The sequence below is a fragment of the Zalophus californianus genome, chromosome 3, assembly GCF_009762305.2.
Source record: "Zalophus californianus isolate mZalCal1 chromosome 3, mZalCal1.pri.v2, whole genome shotgun sequence".
NCBI classification, from domain to species: Eukaryota; Metazoa; Chordata; class Mammalia; order Carnivora; family Otariidae; genus Zalophus; species Zalophus californianus.
In genome coordinates this window covers 86,406,443-86,425,586 of record NC_045597.1, presented here as the reverse complement: position 1 = coordinate 86,425,586, position 19,144 = coordinate 86,406,443, and the positions used below count along the sequence as shown (strand labels likewise).

General features: G+C 59.5%; 1 protein-coding gene across 16 annotated transcripts in view; it reads right to left on the bottom strand.

The window, feature by feature from the left end:
• Nucleotides 1-601: 601 nt before the first annotated feature.
• BIN1 (bridging integrator 1) overlaps nt 602-19,144 on the bottom strand; it is a 64,205-nt gene continuing 45,662 nt past the window's right edge. For 4 of the 16 annotated variants that reach the window (XM_027588465.2, XM_027588463.2, XM_027588467.2 and 1 more), the window contains 12 exons: nt 15,822-15,907; nt 15,543-15,618; nt 14,113-14,195; nt 11,083-11,230; nt 9,616-9,744; nt 6,249-6,356; nt 5,733-5,756; nt 4,651-4,758; nt 3,642-3,731; nt 3,263-3,373; nt 2,858-2,959; nt 602-1,204 (listed from right to left, as the gene is read on the bottom strand). In XM_027588465.2, the coding sequence (XP_027444266.1) occupies nt 1,097-1,204; nt 2,858-2,959; nt 3,263-3,373; nt 3,642-3,731; nt 4,651-4,758; nt 5,733-5,756; nt 6,249-6,356; nt 9,616-9,744; nt 11,083-11,230; nt 14,113-14,195; nt 15,543-15,618; nt 15,822-15,907 (1,173 nt within the window). In that variant the 3' untranslated portion in view covers nt 602-1,096. The remainder of the gene's footprint in view (nt 1,205-2,857; nt 2,960-3,262; nt 3,374-3,641; nt 3,732-4,650; nt 4,759-5,732; nt 5,757-6,248; nt 6,357-9,615; nt 9,745-11,082; nt 11,231-14,112; nt 14,196-15,542; nt 15,619-15,821; nt 15,908-19,144) is intronic. The other 12 variants (XM_027588477.2, XM_027588479.2, XM_027588480.2 and 9 more) reach the window with 6 other exon arrangements.

Below are 19,144 nucleotides of genomic sequence, written 5' to 3'. Positions count from 1 at the left end.
GTGGGGACCTTCTTGCTGGAAAGCGAGGCAGGCGGCATAAGGAGGGAGAAGCTGGGCCATCTGGGCTTTTCTTTCCTGGCACCAGGCTCAGGCCTTCCCCCATGCACCTGAAGCCAACTGTGCAGGTTCAGAACCCTGTCCCACTACTCGCCAGCAAGCCACCAACCCTCCTTGGGCCTCAGTTTCCTCATCTGGGAAATGGAGTCCTGGCACCTGACCCCGGAATTCTCACACATATCAAATAATGTCACTTAGGGCGGCACCTAGCTGGCTCTTCAAGCACCTTCCCTGCCTGCCTCTCAGCCCCCATCTCCGGCACCCCACCAACCACCAGTCAAAAGGCCAGGGGGCAGGGGCTGAAGCTGTCAGTGGGGACGGAGGAACTCAAAAGGAGGTGGTGCGCACGCCGCAGCTGGTGGGGGAACTGCGAGAATGGAGCCTCTTGACCAGCAAAACTTGCCCTGGCAGAGGGTTTGGGGGGGGTGGACTGTCTCGGGAGAAAATCATTGATAATCACAGTGTCATCACATTGCAAACAGAAACGGAGCGAGGACAAACAAATGGACACAGGTTTTCTGAGTGTCTTTGTCAGTTTGTTTCATTTTGTTTGGAACACTAAGATTTATTTTCAAACAGCACACAGACGGTCTGCGGGGCAGGGTCAGGCCGGGCTGATGTCTGGGCCCTGAAGTCTCTGGAGAGACCCGACCCCACCCACAGCAGCTGCCAGGAAAAAGAGGACCCTTGCCCAGGCTGCTCGGCCGAAGCTTCAGGCGAGCATGGTGGCTCAGCAGCCCCCAGGCCCCGCCCTGCGGCCAGGCACACATGCAGGCGCAGTTGGGGGGGCGGCCAGGAACCTAACTAGGGGACACAGCAGCTTCAGGAACACTGGTGATTCCACTGGACTTGCCGAAAACAGGCTCTTTGGAAAACAACCTAATCTTTGGGAGAATACCTCTTGGCTTAGGTCTCTCCTCTCAATTTCCCTTTGCTTTTCAAAAGTTTAAAAACAAAATCAAAAAAAAAAAAAAAAAACACACATTTTTCGGGAAAAGGTGTTCTTCACACGCCCAGAGAGCCGCACCAGCCGCTGCCCTCACTGAACCCGCTCAGTGAAGTTCTCAGGGAAGACGCCCCGGCATTTCTCCAGCTCCTTGTGCTGGTTCCAGTCACTCTCCTTCACGCCCATAAGCCAGCCTTCATCCTGAGAGTGAAACGGAGCACCCAGGTCACATGGGGTTGGGGACAGAGGGCACTCAAACCCTGCAGCGCATGGGTCTCACTGGAGATCTGCTGGGAGGATGTCCCCTCCTTCTTCCTGATCATTTCCTCCAGTCTATCATACCCACCTGAAAGAATGCCTCCTCCAGGCAGCATTCCCTGCTACCCCAGACCCAACCCTGCCCAAGCTAGGAGCCAGGTGGCTTTAACTCTGGCATTTGGGTGAGTCCTCCTCTCTCTAGAAAGGCAGCCTGACCACTGCACTGATCTGAATGTGTCTAAACGCCCTTAATCCCAGGCCAAGGAGTTTCCCACTGTCTGGTACCCACAGAGCACATCAGCTGTCCTTCCAGACTTCTACCAACAATACCAGAAATTTCTGGTGGGCATTAACCAGTGAAAGTTTCTCAAGTGACTCAAGGCCACCCCATCAAGCCCTCCACCTCAAACCTGGCCTTTGCTTTCATATTGACCCCTCACAGGGACCACCTACCCAAGCCCTGACAAGTTCCCTAGCCCCAGACCCTGGGCCTGTAGGGTCCATCCATCCCTGCCCAGGGTGGAGGCCATCACTGACCATGCTAAGCCTGGGATCTCCCTAGGTCTTCATTATGTCATTGCCTGTCTGTCACGGAGCCTATGTATGTCCCCTCTGACCCATGTCCACCCACCTACACGACCCCCACTGTGGGCCGGGAGCCAGGATTCTGCTTCTTAAAATCCCACCCAGTCCAGAGCTGGCCCAGGGAGGACATGAGTGGAGACCCCGGGGGTTGAGGGGAATTGGCAGATTTAGCACTGGGCCCAGGAAATCCTTGTTACTCAAACCTCCCAGCCCTTGTGGCCTCAGTCAGTACCTGCTGCCCTCAAGTCCCAGCTCACTCAACACCCACAGTGAGGCTCCTGCTGAGAAGCCACAGCGACCCAAAGCAAGCAGCCTGTCTGAATTTAGGAGGGAGTCCCTGCTCTGTGCCAGCCCCAGTCTCCACCGGGAGCTTGCTCTGAGATTGACTAACAAGGAGGAGCCACAGCAGGCGAAGGGTCTGGGAGGCATCTGGCCTGGGAAACAGCTGGGGACAAAGCTGGGGCTGTTCAGGGGTCCTGCAGGAAACCACACACTGCCCCTGTGGGCAGGGGGCAAGACCAGCCTGGAGGAGGCAGCCCATCGTGGGGCTGCCGAGCGGGCACCTCACCAGCTCACTGCCGGGCAGGAGGGCTCAGTGAGAGGTGGCTCAGGGATCCTGTCCCAGGAAGGGAAGGAGACCTTGCGGAGTAGGGGAGGAGGAGGGGAGAAAGACACCTAGATGCAAAAAACTGAGAGAAAGGCAGAGCCAAGGAAGGAGGAAGCAAGAAGAAGGAAAGCTGACAGTCAGAAGAGATGGACAGAGGGGACACGGAGACGGGAGGGGGAGGCAGAGAGACCCAGGGAAATGTGACAGCACGGGAGAAGGGGCCAAAGGGAAGGGAGAGAGATAGGGGAGAGGCGAAGGGAGGGGAAAATAAGTAGCGGGCGAAGAGAAAAGGAAAGAGGAGGAGGAGGGGTGAGCCGCTGTGTGCTGGGCCTGTGGGTCTGCAGCTGGTCGGTCTCTGCTGCCCCCTGCTGGCCACTCCCGCCCCAGCCGGCCGGGGCCCTCACCTGCTCTTCTGGGTTCTGGAAGGGGATCACCAGCACCACGTCACCAGCCTTCAGCTGCAGCTCGTCCGTGTCAGTGGCCACGTAGTCGTGCTGGGCCTGTACCTGTAGAGGTTGGGCGAGAGCTCAACACCCCTTTCCTCCGAGGCCTTTGGTCGCACCTGCAAACTAGCGCGGTGCACCAGGCCTTGCGGTGGCTTCAGTGTGCCCTGGAAACATGGTGACCGGGAGCACGTAAAAGCAGCAGGACCAGGGCTCAAGACACCACCTCACCGACTGGGTAGCAGGGGTAGTGGGGGCAGGGGGACTTTGGGCACACCCACATAGCCTCCCAGCTCAGTGTCCTCATCTGTAAAAGGGCACTGTTGGGTCAGATGGAGGCTGTGGGGTCAGCGGGCCTGGGCTTACCTTGAACATGAACCCCGGGGGCAGGTCCAAGCGTCCCGCCCCGCTGCCACCCTCCACGGTGCCGTTCACAGTTGCTGAGAAGGTCTCTACCACCACCGCAGGGAGAGAGCTCTGGGGGGTGGGGCGGGGGGGGGGAGGAAGCACAGTCAGCACGTGGGGAGCTGGTCCCGGGAGGGCAGGGGCCACAGGGGCAAGGGAAGGGGAGGGTCTCTGTGACTGATGCCAGACTGGTCTGCCTCCGGGTTCCTCGACAGGAACTGTGACCTGGACCAGCACAGAGCAAGGAGCACAGGCAAGACATGGGGCTGGGGAGCCACGAGCGGGAGGGCAGGTGGACAGCAGGAAATCAAAGACAGGGCCTTGGTCCCTGTCATCTTACGGAGGCCGCTTCACTTGCTGCTGTCTCCCCGGGCTCTTGGGCTCCAGCCGCAGGGTGGGTCCCCCCCGCCACCTCCGAGGCCTCCGCTGGCTGCAACATAAATGCCGGCATGGGGTCAGACACAGGACACACGCTGTAACCAGGACAAGGAAAGGGGCCATGGAGGGCAGCACCCCAAGTGGTGTCTAGAGCTCGCCAGTGCCTCTGTGTGGTACAGGGAGCCCCCTGGAGGAAAGGCCAGGTCCCTGCCATGGGAAGCAGCTGGAGAAGGTGCTGGCAGCACAGAGATGCCAAGTGATGGGCCGCACAGGCCCCTGGATGCCACCAAGACCCTCCCTCACAGGCCCTGCCCTCTATGCCCCAAGACCTGGCCAAGCCTCAGCTTCTTCCCACCTGACTGGCCTGGTGGCTGAGCCAGCAGCAAGCACCTGTCCCAGCCCAAACAACTCAAGGGCAGGCCAAGCAGCCCTTGCCTGGTTCTGGACACCGGCTCCCCGAGGAGGGGGCAGCACCGTGCTGGGCACCATGGTGGGGGCCCGGCCAAGGCAGAGTGGACACTGCCCAGCCTCCGTCAGGCTGACCTGGGCCAACACTCACACTCAGCCACTTCCGAGCTCTGGGAGCAATCACTCAAGCTTCCTAGCCCCCACTTCCTCATCTGTAAAAGGAGGAAATGTCTAGGTTAGGGTGAAAATTAAATGAGAAAATCCTGGAAAGTGCCTGCTATAAATCAGTGGATGCTCTGACCACTCCTCCCTCCCTCTGCAGAAGGCCTGAGCTGGGAGGCTGGGGCTGGCGAGGAGGAGAAGGGCCCATCTGGCCTGAATCACTGCAAACAGGAGTGACAGGCCCCATCCTGGGCCCTCTTTGGCTCATGGCCCTGGCCTCACCCTCAGGCCCACAGCGGCCTTGTGGCCTTGTCCATCCTGTGCCCCCTCCTCCAGGCTCTTCCTCGCAGCTACACCCCCAGAGACTGGGGACAGGTGGGGGCTAGCAGGTGGACACTTACTTGGGCAGGCCCCGGCTCAGCCGTCTGGCTGGGCCAGGCCACAGCAAAGGTGCCCTCGGCAGTGCTGGGCTCCCTGGAAGGCAGGCTGCCAGCTGGACTCTCTGTGGGCTAGTGACGGGCCACCAGGGAGAACAGGTCAGGAGGGGTGGGAGACCAGGGAGGAGAAGGTGTTGGGCAAGGGCACGAGACAAGAGAAGAGAGTCGTGAGCAGCCCAGTGTTGGCAGAAGGGAGACTGGGTACCTGCGGCAGGCAGCCTGGCCCAACGGGGGCAGACATGGACCCCCTAAAGGGAAAACCACTCCCACCTCCTTGCTCCTAGCACTGCCAATGGGATGAGCAGGTGCAAATGAGCCGCACGCAGCTCAGCACCCACACAAATCCACTCATCAGGATGGCTGCCCGCACCAGGCTCTCTCCGGCCTCCTCCAGAGCAACGCTATCCGGAGCCTTCGAGCTCCTGGAGAATATACTACCAGCACTCCCACACCAGCTGCTCCTGCTCCTGCAGAAGCTGCATCGTGGTTACTGATGAAGTCCCATGCCCCCCCGAGCCTCATGCCCGGGCCACCCAGTGAGGATGACACCGGCCTAGCAGGACAGCTCACATAAGGACACCTGGCCTCACCCTGCTTCTCCTACGTCTCAAGCCACCCTCCTTCTCTCCCCTGTCCCAAAAGCTCCCTGATGCCGTTGCCCTGTAGGGCCCCCACAGACAGACAAGTCCTCAAGGACAAAGACCCGCCACCCCAAGGCCCCCCTCGCGGGCTTCAGCCCAGCATGAGGACACCACATCCATCCCAGGCGACCACTCACAGACCCTGACTACTAAGCCGAACCACAGAGGACCCTCTTCTCTGGCTAAACTGAGGAGCCCCTTCCCCACGGGGTCTGGCAGACGGGAAGCAGTGGGGCAGCTGGAAACAAGCAGTGATGGCCGGCTCCCTGTGCGCACGAGCACCGGCCCCTGCATGCCCGTGCATGCACCTGTGAACGGGCTAGGTGCAGGACCGGGCAGGGTGGGCCGGGCGCACACGGAGGAGCAGCTCCCCCCGGGGGTGGGCACAGAGCAAACACGGCTTACCTCCCAGAGGTCCCATGGAATTGACTAAGCGCAGCAGAGAGGGAGAAGGACAGAGTTAGTACAGAGGTTAGTGATGGGGGGTGGGCAAGCAGTCCCCAGTGACCCCCCACCCCAGGTCCAGCAGGCACAGGGCAGCATGGAGCCAGGCTCCAAGGTCTCCAGAGAGCCAAGTCCTGGACACCTGCCAGGGGGCTGAGACCCCAGGCCAGGCAGTGCCCAGACACGGAGCTGCTGCCAGGAGACGGGCAGGATGCTAACAGGGGCCATAAGTTACCAAGTGAGTGTTTATCTGACCCTCCTTTTGAGGGTCTTCCCCCTGACCTGTGTCTGCCCTTCCCGTCCTCATGTTCAGGGCTAGAGAAGGTGACAAGAGCTGGGGGCCAGGGGAAGGGCAGTGAGTGGGAGGAGAGCCTGTTGACCCTAGACCCCAAAGGCCTGGCTCAGATGGGCACACGTGGCCAGACCCGGTGCCCCAGAGACCCATGGGCCCACAGGTGCTGGTGGACTCAGACCAACCTGACCAGAGGGCGTGGGCGCCTTCACAGGGCTCGCCACAGGCTGGAGGGGGTCAAAGTCCAGGTCCAGCAGACTGGCCTGCTCCGAGAAAGGCCCCGGGGCCTCAAACTTGGCAGCGTGGCAGAGGAGGATGGCAGTTAGTAACAGGCTGGGAGAATTCCACAGGGTGCCCACGGCAGGCGCACATGCTCACGGACACGTCTGCCTCACACACAAAGGAGCACTGCCTGTGCGCAACCCTGGCATAAGCTCTTCACACACAAAGACAGCACCCGCCACCCACCTCAGACACCAGCAACAGACCCACCGGGCAACAGCCACCAGCCCAAAACCACCCCCGGCTCTGCCGTCAGTCTCCATCCTACAGGCTGAGACTGTCTCCCAGGGTCTGCTCCTCCTCTCTGCCCCCCGCGCCCACGGGCTCTCCCAGCGTCCCCAACCGCCCTCCCCCAGAAGCAGTACAGTCCACCACCCCGGGCTGGACAAGACCACACACACTCCCTCTAACTGAGAGGGCCCCTAGGACAGACACTGGCCTCCCTTCGCTGCCCCAGACAGACAGGTCACCTGTGGCGACACCCATCCACCAGCCAGCCCCACAGAGTGAGGACAGGGCTGAGCCAGTGCACACTGCCTAGGAGCCCAATCTTAAGTGCGCGTTCCCCAACACTGGGGGCACCTGTGCTCAACCTGCAGGTGCTACCCCCAGCCACCCCGAGATTCCCATTCAGTGGGCCTGAGTGCAGCCCAGGAATATGCTTGTAACAGGCATGGCCCCAGGATACTGTGTTCACACTGTGAGAAGCCAGCCCCATGGTAAGCTGGGCAGGATGATTAAGGCAGAGCTGCTCTTGAGGAGGATGGGCTGGGTCAGCACCAGCGCTCAGAGGACACACTGTCCTCTGAGGAGGCAGGGCCTGCTCAGTGGCACCTCCAGCTCATACACAGGGTTTCCCTTTGGGGGCCAGGGAGCACTTTGCCCGAGAGAAAAGGGCCCTGGCTTGGCCCTGGGTCCTCCTGCCCTACTTCATGCGGTGCTAGGAGGGCCATAGCCCCAACAGCCCAGGCCAGCCCAGCTTCCCATGTCTATTCGCTCTTGATTGCACCCAGTGCTGACAGGAGCACCCTCCCTACCTGTGTCCACCTGAGGTCTTCTAGCAAGAAGGACCCAAGGTTTGGGTCCCGGGGAGACGGTCTCCCCAGGAAGGCCTTTACAGCTGAGCTATGGCCCAGCAGGAGAGACCCAAGACTCTCAGTTCTGAGAACACAAGGCACCAGCTGTCCCACCGCTTGGAGGACTAGGCATCCAGTCTGGGCCAAGCCACAGACCTCAGAGGGCCCAGGCCAAGTGGTCTCACTTCCCCACCCCCAAAACCCTGCCCTAGGCTCACCCCCAGCCACTAACTTTCCTTAGGTTGGTCCCTGTCTAATGAGCCAGGGATGGGGCCGGGGCAGGGAGAGGGGTGGTCACTGCTCTGTCCCCATAACCCTGCCCTCTCTGAGCGAGGGAGTGCTCAAGATTCCATGAGTGCATGGCTTTTAGGTGCCCTCCCACCGGCTGGCAGCAGCAGTTCCCTCCGCCAGTAGCCCCAAACACCAGCCCCTTGTCAGAAGTCCATCAAGCCCTGACAGCTGCCCTCTCATGCTCCAAGGGGACAGCACCACCCGGCCAAAGGGCAGACCACGTCCTCCCGCCCTGCCGCCCAGCCAGCCAGCCTCCCCACTATGCAGGATCAGAACTGTCCTTTGGTGCAGGGACACAGGCTACTCACCTGAGCCCTGAAGAGCAGCCCTGTTAGCACAGCATCACGGACAGCCCACCCCAGCCCCGGGCAACAGCACCCACAGTGGATGCTTCCCACCCTCGGGGCAGAGACCTGGCCCCCTGGAGTGGGCAGATGGGGTGGCAAGGCAGGCATGCAGCAAGCATAAGCACGGAGAGGCCGACACGCTCGGTGCAGGCAGTCTGGCTGCAGGACAGACCTGTGGGTTTCTCACCTGTTAAATGGGGCAAGAACCCCTCCCGGAGCATAGTTGAAACCCAACAAGGCCGCGTCGGTCAGTGGCTGGCACCATTCCCTACTTAGTGTTTACTAGCGCTCTGCGTCCCCCTGTCTCCCTCATGTGCACCGCCAGGGTGGAGACATACTCCAGCTGGAGAGCGTTCCAGCAGCACACCACCCCAGACGTCGTGCCACTGGGTTTCCTCACCACTCAGGAGCACCCCTGGACCAGCCTTGGCCACCTGCTACAGAGAGGAGCTCCCCTGCCTCCCAGGGCCCACCAGCCACCCTGTAGTGAAATTTCCTAGTTCTAACTTGGAGTCTTCCTGCTGGGGCTTGAGGCCTACTTGCCCCAGGCCCCTCTTAGCAGAGACTACTGTCCTCAGGTCCCAACTGCCTCTCCCTCTGCACTTAGACCCTCTGGCCCTGCCCCTCCCCTCCAGGCCTCTGAGCTCAGGCAAAGGAGCCTTTAAGGGGCAGAGCCCAGAGGTCCTGGGCAGAGCAACTCTACGGCAGTGCTCCAGAGCAGGGGATGCCACAGGCTGGGATGAGCCAGCCTGCACCACAAGTGAGGCCCCTAGTGGGAAGGGCCCTGGCTGCAAGGCCTGGAGACGTGGCTTGGAGGGGTGAGCACAGTGTGGCCTCTGTGAGCTGATCTGACGGTGTGCAGCCCACTCCCGTGCCACCACAGGGACCTTCCTGCTCAGCCCTCCTTCTGCCCATCTATGGGCAGGGATGACATAGCTTCTTGGGGCACTAACAAGCAGCAGCCCTGCTCTGTGACCCAAGCACTGTCCCAGCGCAAAGCCAGTCAGCAGCTCTGGGAGCTCAAGTCTAGATGCCTTGGCCGGACATTCCAGGGTCTTCCCAACTATGTTCCCACTGCCTCCTCTTACTGCCCCACTGCAGCACTCTGCAGACACACTGAACTCCCAGAAGTCACCCCTCCTGGCCTATACACGTGCTGCTATCTCTGGCTAAAGCGAAGTGTCTGCTTGCAGCCACCTGGCAAATGTCACCTGCTCCAGGAAGCCTTCCCTGACTGGCGCGAGTCCTCCCCCACTTCCCGCTCTCCCCTTCGGTCATCGCATCAGTGGAGGTATGAGGCCACTACTAAGCTGACCGACTCCACGACAACCACCCACCCGTGTCCCTGCGTCTGGCCACAGGTACATACTCAGAGATGGATGAGGGAGGATGGATGGAGAGATGGATGAATGAGCAAGGGGGAGGAGGCTCTGGGCCAACCTCTGGGGCCAGATTCTGGCTCTTGAGGCAGAGGCGCAGAGCATGGGATGAAGGAAGAAGGCCATGCACACCCCAAGAGAGCAAGAGAGAGCTGGGCCGCGGTGGCCGCGGCTGACCTGGGAGGGGGTGGTCACGCTGATCTCAGGGACAAACGTGTCATCAAACAGGCTGAGGATCTGCTCCTGCTTGACCTCCTTGGACGGGGTGTGTTTGGGAGGCGGAGGGACTGGTGGCCCTTTCCGGAGCTGTGGGTCGGCGGGTGAGGGGCCGCACAGGGAGGCCCAGCGGAGCATGGGGGGCGGGGCAGACAGACAGACAGAGACAAAGCCACGGTTAGTCACACCCCGGGCTGTGGCCGCACCCAGGGAACTGAAGAAGATGAAGCAAGAGGAATCACTGCTGCCCAAGGCACAGGCACCAGGACCACAGGACCACCCCCAGAGGGAGACTGAGGCAGGAGGCCCAGAAATGCTGTGCAGAGAGAGAGAGGATGAGGGGAGGGGACAGAAGGGGGAGAAGTGGAAAGAGAAAGACAGAGAGGGGACAGAAAAGAAGAGGAGGAAAAGGGAGAGCATGCCAGCCGCCCAGGGGCCGCTGCAGAAGGTCTGGGCTGACCCCCAGCTGGGCGAGACACTGCAGAGAGAAGCCATAGCTGAGAAACAGCCTCCCTCCCAGCCTGGGCTCTCTGCCCTCCCGGGACCCTCCCTGCACCTCCCGCTGGAGGAACTCTGGCTCGCCTGGCACCTGTGGAGGCCAGCGCAGAGCCGGAGCCAGTGCCAGGCGGGGGGCCCGGGCCAGATGGCCACACGCCTGCCCACCTGAGGGGCCTCAGGCAGGTCAGGAAACCCCCCAAGCCTGGGTTTCCTCAGATGTCGAGGTGGGGTGGGCATCCACCTCCCAGAGTGGTTGTGAGGAGTTAATGTATGACAGTGTAGAAAATGCTAGCACGGTGTCAGCCCGGAGCAAGTGCTGTTCAAGTGTGGGCTCCCTTCACACTCTTAACATCGTTATCCTAATCAGCTGCGGGACGGGCGACGGCCCACCACCAAGAGGGCTGCTGCCAGGAACTGAAGGCCAGGGGAAGGCTGACAGCTCAGACAGAGCTGCAGGCCGGCTCCCAGGGACGTGGCAGAAACCTGGAGGAGCCGGCAGGGCTGCGGGCCGGGCTTCGGGGCCTTCCGGAAGCTCAGGGCCTGTCCCCTTGGCTACTTCATACTCCCCTCACTGCGCCCTTTCCCTTGCTGACCCTGGAAAGGTCCTGCATGGCCCCAGGCCAAAAGAGACACCGAGGAGGAGGCAAAGCAGCCACCTCCGCAGGTCTGGATGCCCCCGGGCTGAGAGCCCCGGAGCCTGAACCAAAAGGAAAGGAAGATGGAGGAAGTCAACAGTCCCAAGGGCCAGGGAGAAAGGGAAGGAGAGGGTGCTGCGGGGGCAGAGGGAGAGACACAGTCACAGGTGCCCCTGAGAGAAGGCAGGGTCACTGAGGGGAACCCAGGCCGGAGTTGGGGACGGAAGACTGGGAAGCAGGGGGACACAGGTAATGCAGGAGGAAGAGGAGGGCGGGGAGCGGACATAGTGCCTACCTGAGATGGGGACTTGGGGAGGGAGGCCCCGGCTGTGGCCGAGCTAGGCGGCTCAGGCTCGTGGTTGACTCTGATCTCTGGGGTGGCAGCAGGGGAGCCATCTGGCGGAGGCGAAGGGCTCTTGTTCCCTTTTGCAGGGGCGTTGTCACTGTGGAGGTAAGACCAGAGAGGAAGCCCGATGGAGGGAGGTCACCGCTTACAAGAGGGAATGTACGAACTCACAGGTGTGCATGGGATGGGATGTGTGCCCCAGGAATCCCTGTGTGAAAATGTGTGTCCATGTGTGTATGAGCGTGCGTCCATCAATGTGTGGAAAGGAGGGGGTGTGTGTGTCCACATAGGTTTGCTGCGAAAATGTGATGTCCGTGTGTGCATGAGTGGATGTCCCCGCTCTTGCATGTGAGAAATGCACGTGCATGTGTATCAGAATGCGGGGAAAAGAAGGGGCGTGGGCACAGGGCCTGCCTTGGAGACAGTGACACCCCCAGGCAGAACTCCAAGCTGGAGGTCTTTGATCCCCAGGGAAGCCACCCCACAGGCCGCTGCCAGGCTCTACCAGGGAGCCCAGCTCCACAACACAAGAAAGCCAAACATCCTAGAGGCAAATGAGTCTCATCCCACACGTCACGTCACGCAGCAGCCCCTGTGCCCAGGCTGGGCCCCACTCCTCAGCCAGCCCCCAAATGCCTCGGCCGGCCTCCCTGCCTGTCCACCCACTCACACCAAGACACCAACCACTGCCCCGTTCCCAGGGTCCCCACTCCCCATCCACACCGCAGTCACCAGCTCTACACCTTTGCTCCCACAGACCTTTTGGGGGAAGACAAAAAAAGCCAATCAGAGGCCACAGGGAGAGTGGCTGCTGGGGATGAAGAGGGGAGGTCTCCCAGCCAAATGGTTCAGTATAGAATAGAGAACAAGGGCAAACAGTGTGCATAACCAGCCACTTGGGTGCGAGGGGGCAGGAAATACATGTTTATGTATTTGTCCTTGCATCAGGAAACTCTAGAACGGCCCTGACGAAGACTAGCCACTGGCCACAGGCAGCTGTTTGAATTTATATTTAAATTAAGTGAAATTAAAAGTTCAGCTGCTCAGTCACACACACTGAGTCACACTCAGGCCACATTTCAAGTGCTCACCAGCCCCCTGAGGCGAATGTCAGACAGGGCAGCTCTGGAAGGCTACAAAGAAGCTAGCGACCACATCACCTGGGGCGGGGGGGGGGGGGGGGGGGGCGCTTAGATGATGGGACAGGCAACAGGCGTGTGAGGGACATCGTGGTCCCTCCTCATCTCCAGTGAATTTGTGTTTCACGGGAATGTATTTGCCTCCTTAAAGCATATATAGAAACATAGTATACACACACACACACACACACACAATTTTTAAAAACCAGCACTGTGCTACCAGAGCCCTTCCCCTGAGCCTGGCCAGGCCTCCTTTCTGGCTACATTCCCTCTGTTAGCCTCCTGGTCTGGGCCACGGCCAGGAGGACACGCTGCGGCACAGAGAGGAATACACTCAGCTGAGCTCAGGCCATCTGCCCCCCTCATTCCCACCCGACAGCCCCTGAGCCCTCTGCCCCCCACAACACACACAGGACACAGAGCAGCCCCGCCGCCCTGCCAGCCCCCTCCCACCAGCATCCCTACCCGCAGCATCACACACGGGAAGACGGGTTAGGGGTTAGTGGTATCCTCAGAGCAGGGCGCTAGGCGCATGCACGGGGGCCGGCCGGCCAGGGTGCTGGCCTCAGACACCCCCACAAGGCAGCACTCGGTGCTGGTACCTGTTCTTCTTTCTGAGCAGCCGGGAGAGCAGTTTAGTTTTCTTTCTGTGGGAACGGACGGGACGCGGAGGCCTTCATTTTGGGCATGAATCAGATCTGATTTGAGGCTGGCCTGTTCCCTTCCCTCGTCAGCAGCCCCTCTGCTCCGAGGAGTGCCAGAGGGCAAAGCCTCCCCTAATACTCAAAGGCCATGCAGAGGGCCTGACCTTGCCCTCAGAGCCCCATCGCCCAGTCCTGAGGACCCCACTGGCCTCGGCCCTGGGATGGAGCTGAAAAAATGAGCAAAAGGAGCAGGCCTGAAACTGGGCCTGATGAGCTGGGAAGACTGCCGGCCACCCACCCTGCCTGTGGCTCGGCACACAGGGCCTCTGGGGGCCCACACTGCCAGGAGGGAGCAGTGCGGGGCAGCTGGTTCGGCGTGGGGCCTTTATTCCCCACCCCCACCTGCCCCCTGTGGGCCCCTTTCTCTCAGCCACACATATTCAGTCTTATTTTCGGGGAGAAGAGGAGCAGCAACATTCACTGAATACCTTATCAGTCCTAGGTGTTTCCCCAGTTGCCCCGGGGCACAGATACACTCAGCAGTTTTACAGAGGGAAGTTAGGGCCGTCCATGCTCTCCACAGTGTGCTGCCACAGGTGTGTGCAAGCCAGGAAGGAAGGGAGATCCCAGACTCGCTATTGTTTCCCCTGAGCCACAGCCAGAGGGCAAGGCACGTCCCCCTCCCTCACGGTTTCCCCTCAGGAAGCAGGAATCTCCTTGCAGCTGGAGGGGCCCTGCCAGGCCAGGCCAGGCCAAAGACAAGAACCAGGATGCTTTCGTGGGTGTGCAGAATGCCACCTTCCAGGGACTCAGGCTTTCCCAGGAGCAGGAGAGGGGAAAGGTAGCGCCACCTCCCTGCTCCAGGAGGAAGGCTCACCTCCCAGGTGGCTCTGCCACTAGCACTGAATCATTTAGTTCCTGGGCCCCGGCTGCTCCAGCTCCCCTGGTGGGGGAGCCAGGCCCAGGCTCAGGTCATAGGCAGACTGCCCAGGAGTGCTCCTTCCCTGATGGGACACACCAGAGGAAACTGGGGTGCCCTACCCTGTTCCCCCGAGCACAGAGAGGCCAAACCCCCAGCAGCGGCGGGGCATGGGAGCCTCGCCCTGGCCTGGCAGGAATGTGGGACCCCGGGACCCTGCCCCAGACCACACCTCCCCCCAGCCACCTACAGCCAGAGGGCAGTGGGCGTCACACACCTGGGCTGGGCCTTGACTGTGAAGGTGTTGCTCCCGTGCTGCTTCTCCAGGCTGACCAGCACATCGTTGAGGTTCTGGTTGAGCTGCAGGACAATTGGCAAGTAGGTGGAGAGTGCCTCTGGGGCCACCAAACAGCCCCACTCTCCCCAGTAACATCCCTGCTTCTCCCCAGCCCCTAGCCCCTTCCTTGCACCCTTGTCCCCTACCAGGAATAAGCTTTCCTTACCACATGAGTGGGAACTGGGAACCGCACACCAAACCCAGAAAAACAAAGGGGAAAGATGGAGGAAATGGGCTACATTGCTAATCGTTATTGTTTCGGAGGACTATCTTTTCCCTTCTTTCTATTTGTAGAAATTTCCTAAAATGCCTCACACAGCTTATACTGTTTTTAAATTTTTTTAATTGTTTCTGCAAACTAACTGTTGATTCTAATTGTTAAGGGCATTTTGCCAAGATGTTTTCAGGCCACATTACGACTGCCAGAGATTTCACCAAAAGCACCAAGGTAAGACAAGAGGTTTATCTCATGTACATAGGACATTCTCATTACTGAGAAAATTTCCCTCTTTTGCCTTGGCCACCAGGAAGCTCAGAACTGAATTTTCTTCCTACTTTCCATAAATGTTTCCTTCCCCCTGAACACCTCTTTCTGTTTGTTTGGATTTTTTTTTTTAATTTTTCATTAAGTTGTCTCAAATCTTTAAAGGGAGGGAGGAAAAGAAAGGGAAGACCCAAAAGGCAGGAAACCATAGTCAGGGTGGTGACTCAGGGGAGGCCCCAAGCTGCTTTTCCTCCTCCCGCCCTGGGCCTGGAATCCACTACCATCACTTTGTTCCTCTGGGGCCAAGAGACAGAGGAGTTTCTCCAACTCTGCTTTGCAAGTTTAACTACCAGTAAAGTTAAAATTAAAATAACACAACATAGGAATTTGAGCTAATCAGACCCCTTCTTATACCAGATTCTGGCAGATAAAGTAGACATATTTCAATGTCTTAAGAAACATGAGAGAAAAATTGAGAAAATTCCAGTATTTTATTGATTATTTGCCTACGAACGGGGAAAGGGTGCCACGGGTCTCTGACCCGGAGCTCCCTGGGCCAACATTGACAGCTCCAGAGGGCCCGGCTCTGTCCAGGCAGGAGGACTGAACTGGGGGCAGAAAGGGGGCAGGGGCCGGGCCTATGGGTCCTGCTCACAGCCCCCCCAGCACTCCCACTGAGGCTAGACACTCTAGAATGGAGAGTTCCTGGAGGGCAGGGCAAGGTGGCGCCTCCCCAGGGCCCAGAGGCGGTACTGCGGTCACTCGCGTGTACCAAACCCCAAGCGGAAAGAGGGAGCTTGGCCGGCCCGTTGCATGCCTCTGCCCCGACCCTTGGCAGCAGAGCACGGCCCAAGGCCTGAGGCCCCCAGGGGTCACCAGGACCTACCTTACTCATCTCCTTGTGGAAGTTCTCCTCCAGGCCCGCAATGCTCTGAAACGTGTTCACATAGAAACCTACACGGCTGAAGGAGGGAGGGAGGGAAGGGAAAGGGCAAAGTGAACACACAGATCAGTGCAGATGGCCCAGGAGAGCCACACACGCACTGATACCCCTCCAACCCTCCCCAGAGACACAAACCGTGGGAGGGCCCGGGGCTCAGCCGACAGACACAGGAAGACACCTCGGGCAGCCTCGGGAGGGAGGCTAAGGCTCAGTCCCACTCACCTGTTCCACAGGGATGGCAGCTCTTCCTGCAGATCCACGTTCATCTCCTCAAACACTTTCTGGGCTTTGATGAGCTCCTCCTCTGCCTGAAGGGTGGGACTGGTCATTCTCCTCTGCTGGGCCTCTGTCCCAGCCAGCCCAGGCCAGGCCAAGCCCACCCCCCAAGACCTGCTCCCCCTAACCTCCCACCCAGTGCACTGGGACCAGGGCTCTGGGCAAGATGGGGGTGAACCAGATGAGGACACTCAGGGGGCCTTCCCCATGCAGCTTCTTGGCACCTGCAGCCAGGTCTGTAGGGTCTGCTCCAGGAAGGGGAAAGCAGAGCAGCCATGGCTGGAGGGAGAACCCCCCTATCAGACCCAGGTAGGCCAGGAGGGAGATAAGGGGTAAGCAGGGCACAACAAGAAGGCTCGAGACAAGGGGCCCAGGAGCTGGGGCCCAGGAAGGAGGCAGATGCAGACCCCAGACCCAGCAGGGCTCTGCCCACTTACATGAGAACCCCTCTCAGGCTAAGCATCAGCCTGCTGCCCAGCTCCCTCAGCCTTGCCCTTGCTGTCCCTGCTTGATATCCCTTTCTCAAAGTGGATCCTACTCAGCCTCAGCCACCTCTTTGTAGGACGTGGCAGCAGTATTTCCTATGCCTACACCTCTCTCCTCGGTGACCTGTCCCCACCAGCCGGAGGCCAGAGGCAGCAGCTCAGGCACATCCAGGAAAGACAGGGGAAAGACGGGGGAGAGGGTAGGGACAGGGGAGGGGGGCGCTAGGCTGCTGGGCAGGATGCCTGTGCTCACCCCCGAAGCCCTCACCCTACCCAGGAGCGAGGTGGCAGGCCCAGCGCCTTCCGGGCCTGCTCACACCCACCAGCAGGTGGTGCTAAGGCCCCATCCCACAACAGAAGACCATAGGGAACAGGGCAGCAGGCTGCGGCCGAGGCAAGGGTAGGGGTGAGTCACAGACCCTGGGCAGAGAAGGGGCTCTACTAGCTCATTTGGAGGGCGCTGCTGGAAACAGTGACTCAGGGGGGTTACTTGGATTCAGGGTCTGAGTCACAACCCAGGAACGTGGCAGGCCCCTCCCCGGAGAACACTTCCCACCAGCATCCTTACATTCTCAGGCCTTCTGGCAAAAGCCGCCAATTGGCCAGAACACCAAACTGCCACAAAGCACATGATTTCCCCAGCCCACCCAGCGGTCCTATCCAGCTTCAGGCACCAGGTCAGCCCCAGTGAGCCTGTACCTCTGCCAGCCCAGCCTCGGTGGTAGGGGTAGGGCTGGAGGAAAGAGGGGCCACCTCGCTCCTGACTACAATTACCTTCATGCTGTCAGAACTTGCTAGAATGAACATAAGCTCCATTCCTAACTTTCTAAAGTCTAATTTAAAAATTAAAAGTAGAGCAGGAAAAAAAAGAAAGAAAAGAAATGTCTGTTTGAACATGCATGCCTTGGGCAGCTCCTGGAGAGGATCAGATCCAGCAGGCCTTCCCTGCCTTACCCCACTGGGCATCCCAGTACCTGAGTGGAGGCCACTAACGTGAGTCTATACAACCCACAAAATGAGAGACTCTTACCACAGGTCTAACCATGAGTGCTGACACTGTCACACACCCAGCTGCCGAGGGTCTGGCTCAAGGCCCATGCTCGCCAGCTCCCATGCCCCCAGAGACCAGCTCAACATCAGCCACCACCCCTACGATGCTGGTCCTAACTCCTCAAAGAACATCCGTGACAATGATGGCGACAATGACACGCAGCTCGTTGCTGTAGGCCAAGCCCTAGTCACACGCCCAGCAATGCTGCAAAGAACAGGGTGGCTCTGTTTTAGTGTTCCTGGAACTCAGGGCCTGTGTCTGTTATTCCCTTTGGGTCCCATTCCTCATATTCTGGCTGTTTCAGAAACACTTGGGGTGGCAGGAAGTAGGGGGAAAGCTGTCCATCGTTGGGCAGGCTTTGCAGCCCCAGTGGCTCGGCTTGATGCTGATGGACACATAGAGCAGGCCGAAACAGTCCCACTTACCAGGCTGCAGGGCACCAGGGTCCTACAGGCAGGTTTGAGGGGACTGTGGCCGGTGCAGACAGCAGCTCAGAACGAGCCCACAGGCTATGTGGTGCTCGTCAGCTTGAGAGAGCACAGCTTCACCAGGCCACACTCCCTCCCCAAAGTCAAGTCAGCCAGCAGGGCAGTCCCAGGACCCCAGTGCCCCAGCTCACAGCCAGCCAGCTGCCAGGGGAACTCAGAAGGCTCTCCAGCTTCCAGCCAGGCATGAGGCAGGGTGGGGGCAGAAAGAGGATACACTCAAATAAAAACTGCATCCAAATGGGAAAGCCAATTTGGCCAAAAGGCCAAACATCTGCAGTCCAACAACCAAAAATGAGATCATGTGCCTTAGCCTCCCTAGTGGCTCCCCTGAGGTAGGGGTGTGGGGCCCTCCCAGCAGGATCCCCCACCCACACCCATCTCAGGAGCCCAAAAACAGCCATGGGCACTACCCCCAAGCCCCACAGTCTCTCAGGGGCAACAAAAAATTTCACCTGGTCTCCTGCCAAACCCACTTCAGGGAAAATTATGCAGAAACCCTGGCTCTGGGTCAGTGGCCCCATCCCCCTCCAACCAGAAGTCCTGAACTCTACAGGCAGGGCTGGTGCTCCAGCCTCTAGCTCCTCCCCACCTCCCACGGACCATCTCCCCCAGATTTGGGAGATCCAGGGTCACCCCGGCCTCACGGTGGGGCTGTCACCGACTCCAAAGTCAGCCCCATAACTTTGGCCTACAATAAATCAGGCAGCAAGTCAGGTAAGAAATTGGGCCATGAGCCCATGCTGAGCCCTGAGCTCTTCACATCACAGGCATTCAACATATGTGGGTTGAAGATGATGAAATGAGGAGTTGGCCCAGAAAAAATCGGGCAGCTGCCCAAAGAGAAACCCAACCTTGTGGGTCAGGGCTCCATCGCCCGCCCCCACCTCAGGACCATGAGGGGTTCTGGAGCCCTGTCAGTTTCACTGGAGAGAAAACCATAAGGCCACCTCTCCCAGAGTGTGTCTAGCGGTCCCCAGCCACACTGTGCTCACCCAGAACCCAGCCCGTCCCGAGGGCGGAGGGCTGAGAAGAGTGAAGTATTGCCAGGAAAACAGGATCAGTCAGGAGTTTTGTACAAAGAGCCTCCTCCGAGAAGCCCTCCAGAACCACTCTGGTGCCTAGTTTGCCCTTCATGAAACTCCCAAAGAGCAGACCCTTTAGGCCCCAGGTCTCAGCATCCCAGCCACACTTGAAGAGCCTTGCCGGGGCTCCCCGTCCAGGAGCACCATGAGGGCCCACAGGTCC